Below are 9,845 nucleotides of genomic sequence, written 5' to 3' on the forward strand. Positions count from 1 at the left end.
ATGGTAAGACTCAATAGATTTTTGACAAGTGGCATTACAACATATGGTAAAACAACAATTATAAGAAACTATGTCGGTTATAGTGGCGAAAGAGTAATTATAGGAAACTATGTCGGTTTTTGGTAATTTTAAATCTCAACCATTGATTAACTTGATTCAATGGCTACGATTTATTCCTAGTCTTCATAGAAAACTACTTCATTTTAGTATAACCCTCCCCTATATATATATATAACTAGTTTTTATCTCCCGTATTACGGCGGTTGTGTTTCTTTTTTATGTCTAATATTCATATTTTTCTGGATGCTGATCTTATTTATTGTAAGAAAGTTAATAATTTAATTAGGGTTTGATTATGAAAGGGTTTCACAAATAAATGAGATGTTATAACTAAATTAAAAGATAACGGTTTGGCGAGACTCATGACCCGCTTATTTTGTTTACTACAAAATTGTTTCTTAATATAAATAACATCTTTTCTTAAACAATTGGATATAATTTAGTATATCTCTATTTTATAGGATTTTCATATCAGATATTTGATGAGATTACTTTTTAATATAATGAAATGTTATAACCCTTTTAAGGTTATTTGGGTTTGGTGAGCCTCAAACCCGTAAATTCGGGTCAAATGCATGAGAAGTCTTCATTTACAAATAAAACAATCTGGTGGCTTGAGAGAATGTAAGAAACAACCAGAGAACTTTTAAAGGTTTTACTTATGTATATTTAAGATTAAGATTCTAAGTTCTATTGTTTTTCTTTTCTTATCCTTTTTCCTTTCATTTTCCCATTTTTTATGTATTGTAATTTATTTACATCCTCATATATTGTTTTACACTAGTTTGAGCCCCGTGTATTACACGGGAATTTATGAAAATTTTAAAATTTTGAACATTTATCAAAATACAATCGACAACACAATTATCATATATTGTTAATAAAATTACAATTTATATTAAAAATATAGGAATTACTAAAGAAACATTACACATATATTTACTAATAAGAGAGAATTTCCTTGTACACTATGTTTGCGGTTGTGTTGGTCAATATACCTAGCTTATCAATAATCAAAATTTTTAGTCAATATCTTTCTGTAAATCTTGACAAAACGACGTATAGATGCCCATGTGAAAACACATGTTCTTTCAAGTACAAGCCAACCATAAATACTAAAACAACATTATGTTTAAAATCTTAATCTTATCTTAAATATATATAAACGAAGTCTCCTTAAATTCTCTTAAACCACCAGATTGCTTCATTTGTAAATGAAGATTTCTCATGCATTTAAATCGAATTCACGGGTTTGAGTCTCACCAAACCCAGACAACCTTTTAAACGGGTTATAACATCTCATATATTAAAAATTAATCTAATCAATTACTTGATATGAAAATCCTATAAAATATGGATATACTAACAAATAGCATCCGTTTTTTTAAATATATTATTTATAATTAATAAACAAGTTTATAGTAAAAAAAAAGGGGGTTGTGAGTCTCACCAAACTCATATGGCTTTTAAACCGTGTTATCACATCTCATTTATTTGTGAAACCCGTTCATCATCAAATCCTAAGTATATTAATGATTTCCTTACAATAAATAAAATTTAAATCTAAAAAAATATATTAATATTATAAATGAATAATATAAAACAACTTCATATTATAAGGAATAAAAGCTAGTTATATATATGATAGCTAGTTATATTTTGATTCTATCTTTTCAAAATAACCCAAAAGAATAAATTTAAATGGTTAGTATGTCGATAAACAAATTTATAAAATGTAGTCAAATGCATATAATGAATATTTTCAAGGAAGAAAGTATTTTAATTGATTTTTATTTTATATACCTAATAATAATAATAATAAAGCAATGTTCCGACCACTTCAATCCCATTTGACATGTTCTTTTTCTATAGCTAAACTGTTTCATTTTATTACTTAAGAATAAACATGATGTTAAAATATAAAAAGAAGAAATAAATAAACATTAACACACTTGCTTTATATATACATAAGAATAAGACTAATTTGGGCTAGGTAATGACCCACATGGGATCCAAATAACAAAATGAGTTTAAAAATGTGAGGATGGTAGAAAGAGTGACAAGTGGCATAACATGGTATTCTTTTATTAGAGTAGTAGATTAGTCGTTTATAATATTTATACATTTTAAAAAAATTTTGTTTTATTTATTGTAAGGAAATTAATAAACTGCAGTTTTTGTCCATATGGGTTGTCTTTCAAATTTGCGATTTTAGTCCTTATGGTTTCATTTCACCTGCAATTAAACCCGAATTCATTAACCCAATTAAGTATGGTCGTTACACTCATGCGCATACCCTTACGTGAGGGGACACGCGAGGGGCACGCTGATGGGTTTAACGACCAGACTTAACGAGGTTAATGAATTCAGGTTTAATTACAAGTGAAATGAAACGACATAGACGGAAATCACAAATTTGAAACTATTGGAACTAAAACCTCATATTTAAACAAACCACAAGGACAAAAACCACAGTTCACCCTTAATAATATTAATATACTTAGGATTTAATGATAAAATAGTTTCATAAATAAATGAGAATTATACCGGTTTAAAAGCTATCTGGGTTTAGTGAGACCCATGGTCCGCTTATTATTTTTTACTATAAAATTGTTTTTTAATTATAAATAATATCTTTTTTTTAAATGGATATTAATTTTTATTATATCACTATTTTATAGATTTTCATTTCAAATACTTGATAAGATTAATTTTTAATATAAAGAGATGTTATAACCCGTTTAAGGGCTATCTAAGTTTAGTGTGACCCATATCTATTAATTCAAGTTAAATGCATGAGAAATCTTTATTTAAGAATAAAACAATCTGATGACTTAAAAGAATTTAAATAACTTTCGTTTATATATATTTAAGATTAATTGGGGCCACCACTATTGGCTGAAATCACAGACTCTCCAATCTTCATCTCTGGACATCACCCACATCAGGGATGGTCCGCCACCATGGCGTCTTCAGACCCCCAATGGGTGATAGCATTGTAGGTGCCCTTAAATATGCCATGAAGAATACTGCGCTAGACGTATAAAAATTTCAAGTTGCATTGATGAATGCTTTAGATAAGTTTAAAACTTAGTAATATTATAACATGCTAAAAATAAATATGTAACTATGCAAGTGTAACAGTTAGAGGTGCATAAATCGGGGTTTTCAAATACCCGGTTTCGGGTATGGAACCGGGTTTGGGTATGATCGGATATTAACAACACTCAGGGTGGGTTCGGGTCCGGGTATTGTCTCTAAAAACCATATCCTATGCATCGGGTTCGGGTCAGGTATTGAACTGGGTATTCTAAAACTGGGTATTTTAATACCTTATTTTCATATATTGAAAAAAACCCTATTTTCGGGTGTTTTTCAGGCTCTTTCCCGGATATAAATTGAATTTTTAGGGGTATTTTTCAGATATTTTTTGGGTATAGATCAGGTATTTGAAGTACCCGGTTTTGGGTATTAGAAAAATCCGATTTCGGGTATTACCGGGTACAAATCGGGTTCGGCTCGGGTACGATGTATTTTTCAGGTCCAGTTTCGGGTTTGGGTTTTTTTCACCTCTAGTAACAGTGACTAGATCTAACACTTGACCTTCACATCTTCATTTGCTAACACACTATCTCTATGTTATCGAGTTGTAAAACGCGCATAAATAAAACATAGTAACATACTAATCATTTGCCTTGCCAAGTCGCCATACTACGCCTAAAAGTGAGATATGATCTCCTTTATCTAACCTCCACTGTTGGGCCAAAATATCTTTATGGGCCACAACTCTCTGAATATAATTGAATTCACAAGTTTTGACCTCTCGTTCTATTTCCGTGCGATTTAGGCCCAAGATGAATATACTAAATATTAAATTCATTATCTAATTTTGAATTTAAAAGTGTTGTAGTATTCTTTTAGCATTTGTTTTTACCTCTCGTTCTATTTTATTATTGGGTAAAGGGTGTTAATTAAAAATATATTGATCTAACCACTTGTAAGAAATATATATTTATATTTATTTAAATATAATTATTGTTATACATCTTAAGATTAGTTTTATATATAAAAGATATAATACAATAATTCTAATCACACAATAACGTACGAGACAAACCTCGTCTATGATTTTAAAAAAACACGTTGTGACAAAATCGTAAATTCTTTCAATCATTTTCCGTTCTAATTAACCTTTTGTCCACAACGACTCAACTGGTGTCGCCAGCTCCAGTTCAATTAAATTGAAATTTGAAAACTGAAATCAACTCATAAACCATTTGCGTGAAGGCATAACTTAATTATCACAAACTGATGTTGTAAATTGAATTAATTTTCAATTTGATTGAACACACCTTTAGAATTGCAATTTAACGCAAGCTAAATCTAATTGCAATTGATATTAGATGAAAGAAGAAAATCGTATTACGCATAACTGAAATTCGATTTAAGTAATCAGAATTCGATTAGAGTGCAACTGGAGTTGAGCGTAATTGGAATTTGATTTGAGAGTTTTGTATTGAAATTGAGCTTAATACAAGTGGCAGTCGGTGTTGTTGATGAGTTTAATATAGATGTTGGGGTCAATTTGAATAGAGTGTAACTACAAAAATTAATTTCAAAATATCACTACCAAAACTTACCTTTGAAAGAGCATAACATCAATTATTAATTGCAAATCACTACCGATTATCAATTTGTATGACGCTTAAATGTTTTGTTCAGTTGATTTGCTAAAGTCAATTGTGTTAGGTATTAAACATAGTCGGTACGCAGCGGAAACACAAACACACACGCACAAACGAAAGCAATAAATAAGAGACACGAGATTTTACGTGGTTCGGTCAAGGCGACCTACGTCCACGGGCTGCAACTAGGGTATTTTATTAAGCACAATACAAAGATTACAATACGTGACTAGGTATATATATAGATAACAATTAGGTTTAGTAGAGTAGGGACCAAGAAAACTCTAAATGAGCCATCCACCATAATTAAACGGGTCACTCCTTTTATCTTCTAATTGTCAACCAACGAACCCGACCCAAAGGCCTTCACCAATCCTAACAATCTCCCACTTGAAGGCCTTGCGATAAACTCTAGCCCACCATTCAAGTATAAAGCAACCCAGTCATCAGTAATATCAGTAATCTTTATTAACAAGTCTTCAAAGCTTTCAGTTCCCATAAACAAGCTAAGACTTACCACCTAGTTGCAACACCCCCCTTCAACATCAAGTACCAGAAAGGCCAGTTGAAGCTCCACCGAGCCCCAACTCATCAGCCGAAACTGATCCGTCCTCTATCTCAACTGATACGCACGATCCACCAGATCCAGAGATAACCCGAGAACCACTACCACTCTCCTCTTCCAGCAAGAGTTCCCTAGGAGAGATTTTATCAATCGGAATAATGGTCTTCAAAACCCAACGTTGTTTTGTAACTGATCCCGGAACACAACCCGCGCTCCCACTGTCACCAAACCCTTTACCTGTTTTAGACCTCCGACACCGCTCAGCTTGAATCACCTTAGCACCAGGCCCTACTCTTGCAAATTGAACCTTATTTTGCCCCTTCGACTCAGCGAACCCGACTTTGTTTTGAGGGACGGTCATACTTCCCTCAGTAGGCACCTGCACCATGTATAATGAACCATACCTGTTTCCACGAGCAATAACCATATTACCTTTAGTTGCCTTCCATTTACCTCCACCGAACTTTACTTCCATGCCTACTTCATCCAGTTGACTAACAGAGATAAGCCTTCTCTTCAACGATGGAATAACCCTAACATTCTTCAAGTTCCAAACGGTTCCCAATGGAGTTACGAAATTAGCATCCCCATGCCTGTAACATTAAGAACATCACCATTAGCAATACGTACCTTCCCAAAGTTACCAACCTTTAGATTCACCATCGTCTCACCGCCGTGCGTAGCATGAAACGAAGAACCGGAATCCATGACCCAAGAGTCCACCATGCCATCCACACTGCAAAATAATGCCTCATCATCACTGACGCCTTCATTAACCTGTTCAGCAGTGTTCACCTCAGCAGCCTTTCCCTGTAATCTGTTTGGACAATCACTCTTAACATGTCCAACTTCATTACACCTCCAACACTTCACATTCTTCCGAGTTCTAGACGAACTCCTCCCCCGAATCCCACTGCTCTTGTTATTTTCCCTTCCCCTGCCAGCATAAAACATACCAGAAGATGATCCGCCACTCGTGTTTTTCCGGCGAACGTCTTCACCCTACACAATATCTCGGACCCCCTCAAATGTCAAACCATCGGCCCCCGCAGAACTAGTAATGGCCGTTACAGTTCCATACCAACTCTCAGGCAAAGAAGATAACAATATAATAGCTTGAGTCTCATTATCCAACTTCATGCCCACAGAAGCTATCCTGGACATAATTGAGTTGAAATCATTAATGTGACCAGCGACTGAACTTCCCTCGTGCATCCTTGTCATAAACAATTCCCTCATCAAGAACACCTTATTGGCTGCAGAAGGTTTTTCATACATATTTGACAGAGCTGTCATCATACCACGAGCCGTGGTTTCTTTCATAATATTAAATGCAACGCTCCTCGTCAAAGCCAATGTAATTTTACCTCTAGCCTTCTTGTCCTTTGAGTTCCAAATTGTTTCTTCGGCTTTATCCATTTTATCCGGCTTTTCCTCCAATACCATATCCAAATCATGTTCCCCAAGTAACGCCTCTATTTGCATCTTCCACCATGCAAAATCAGTCCCGTCAAACTTTTTCGATTCGAACCTTCCCGTCTTAAAACATCACAAACGAGAAAACAGAGAAAAAAACCAATAAACAAAACCTTAACCCGAAACCTTTCTAGCACCCCGAAACTCCTGTCAACAAATACCCGAACCACACAATCAAAGCAACCCCGCACAAAAAACCGAATCTTGAACACCCAACCTTCGATTCTACTTCGGCAACAAGAAGAAACCGACACTGCTTCTTCTTTGATTAACAGTCGTAAAACACGACCTAATATGCGGTAACTTGTAAACAACGGCGACGATATTATTATGGTGACAGACAATGAACGACAACTCCAAGAGGGTTAAAAAGGTCAAAGCTTAATTGCAAGTAGTCAAAATACCCTTCTATGTTCTATTGTTTTGCGTCGACAGGCCTCACACCAAAAAACAAAACAAATAGTTTATGTGGCTATTTCCTTTTGTACTTGAAAGCCACAACAGAAACAAAAAGAAAAATATAATTCCTTTTGACCACCAAATTAATTAACCTAAAGATACCTTCTTGATTGCCATGCCACACCAAAAAATAAATGCAAGATTTTACGATCACAGTGAAACTGAAAAATTAAACCCTCGTCTGAGTGCACCCGCGTGTTCAATAAACCTTCGGATCTGATACCACTTGTTAGAGTTTAAACAGAGTCGGTATGCAGCGGAAACACAAACACACACGCACAAACGAAAGCAATAAATAAGAGACACGAGATTTTACGTGGTTCGGTCAAGGCGACCTACGTCCACGGGCTGCAACTAAGGTATTTTATTAAGCACAGTACAAAGATTACAATACATGACTAGGTGTATATATATATAGATAACAATTAGGTTTAGTAGAGTAGGGACCAAGAAAACTCTAAATGGGCCATCCACCATAATTAAACGGGCCACTCCTTTTATCTTCTAATTGTCAACCAACGAACCCGACCCAAAGGCCTTCACCAATCCTAACAAATTGGTACTGAATCACGCTCAAGATGGGATCACACTCAAATATGCAATTCGCTAAATTCAATTTGTGCTGAATGACGCTCAAAATGGGACCACGCTCAAATATGCAGTTTACTAAATTAGTTCAATTCTACACTAATATTGAATAGATAACTGTGAACAAACCCTGTACTCCCAATTGAATCCATTTTCTACACCAATTGAAATTCTCAATTGAATTGATGATATCTATGTTCGTCGTTCCAAATCAACTGAAACACTAATTGAATATAGTGGGAATTTGTTTAGGAATTGAGATTAGGGTCGCAGATATTTGGATTACGTTCCATGAATTAGTTGATTTTTAATCGATGAATTAGATCACGGAATTAGATTAGGTTATTTACAAAATTGCCACTGCGTGATTTTGAAATCAACGCTTAATCGGGTCGTGTACCCTTTTGTACGATAATATTTTTTGTACGTTAACCCACCTCTAGTTGACTAGTTTTATAAATTATAATAATGCAACGTTGACCATAGGTATAATAGACCAATACTTGAAACATCACCCATTTCATCGACACCAGTTTCAACAATATCTTTGCATAATTAATGGCTGAACTCATGCTTTCGACCGTCCTCCCTGTGCTATTTGAGAAATTGGCATCTGTAGCTTTAAAAACCAATGCCAGCTACAACGGAATTGATGCTCAGATGAAGAATGGCAGAGATCCTTGAAACAAATCCAACTGGTGCTTGCTGATGCCTCGATGGAGAAGACCGATGACTCTGTGAAAGAATGGCTGAAAGATCTACACCATTTGGCTTACGACATAGTTGACGTGTTGATGGTTGGATGACAGTAGTCACGCATCGTGAGTTCACCCACGAGTCAGAAACCATTCGCACCAAGGTAAGAAATCTAATCCCAAGTTGTTGCCCAAATTTCTCACGGAGTACTAAGATGCTTGCCCAGTAGGATGTTATCTCAACCATACTACAAGATTCGGTCAAGTAGAAAGATGATTCTGGTTTGAGAATGGATGTAGAAACCAGGCTAACTAATAAAAACAATAATAAGAATAATAGAATATTTCAATCCTCTTTTGTTGATGCATCTAGTATTCTTGGACGGCAAGTTGAGTAAGAGGCGTTGGTCCAATAATTATTGCTATCTAGGGATGAGCCATGTGATCAAAACTATAGAATTGTTCCATAGTTGGTATGTGTGGGGTTGGGAAAACTACTCTAGCAAGAATCGTGTATGACGAAAACCAAGTCATGGATCACTTTGAACTTAAGGCATGGGTTTGTGTCTCGGATGAGTTTGATAGCTTTCATATAAGCAAAGAGATCTTTGAGGCTATGGAAAAGGTAAACAAAGAATTTACAAAATTTAATTTGCTTCATGAAGCTCTTAGAGATCAAGTAAGGGGGAAAAGATTTATATTGTTGTTAGAAGATGTGTGGACCGAGAGTAATGTGGATTGGAATACCCTTGTCGTGTCGCTTCATGTATCTGCTCCTGGAAGTAAAGTCATCTTAACAACACGGAATGATCAATTTCTCAATCAATTGGTTTACAATTCTCTAAACAAGCAATTGCATAGCTTGCTAGATGACGATGCTTTGTCTTTAGTTGCTCAACATGCATTAGGTGTATATAACTTTGATTCACATTTGCCACTCAAAGGATATGTTGAATGTATTGTGAAAAAATGTGATGGATTACCTTTGGCATTGATAGCACTTGGTAGATTGTTGAGAACAAAAAAAGATGAAGTGGAGCACTGGGAGAAAGTTCAGAAAGTGAGATATGAGAATTAAAAGATGAAGGTGGAATTCTGCCTACCCTTAGAATAGGCTACCATTATCATTTTGCATCTTTGAAGCAGTAATTTGCATACTGCTCTTTGTTCACCAAGGATTTCCTGTTTGAAAAGGAAGGAACGAGTTTATTATTAATGGCAGAAGGGTTTTTGCATCTCCCAACTTCAAGCAGTTTAACCAAAAAATGCTTGGGTCACAAATTCTTTGAAGAGTTGGCGTCAAGGTCATTTTTTCAA

General features: G+C 35.0%; 1 protein-coding gene across 1 annotated transcript; it reads left to right on the plus strand.

Moving 5' to 3' along the window:
* Window positions 1-9,060: 9,060 nt before the first annotated feature.
* LOC143579327 (putative disease resistance protein RGA3) lies at window positions 9,061-9,606 on the plus strand. Its single transcript, XM_077062667.1, has one exon. The coding sequence runs from the start codon at window positions 9,061-9,063 to the stop codon at window positions 9,604-9,606; it is 546 nt and encodes a 181-aa protein (XP_076918782.1).
* Window positions 9,607-9,845: the final 239 nt, after the last annotated feature.

This window comes from Bidens hawaiensis, unplaced genomic scaffold, assembly GCF_021521415.1.
Source record: "Bidens hawaiensis isolate Kalapana, Puna unplaced genomic scaffold, B.hawaiensis_p1.1 tig00029661_1, whole genome shotgun sequence".
Lineage (NCBI taxonomy): Eukaryota > Viridiplantae > Streptophyta > Magnoliopsida > Asterales > Asteraceae > Bidens > Bidens hawaiensis.

Excerpts from the sequence above, each read along its gene's own strand:
- LOC143579327 (XM_077062667.1), top strand. The coding sequence starts at position 9,061 with ATGGATCACTTTGAACTTAAGGCATGGGTTTGTGTCTCGGATGAGTTT.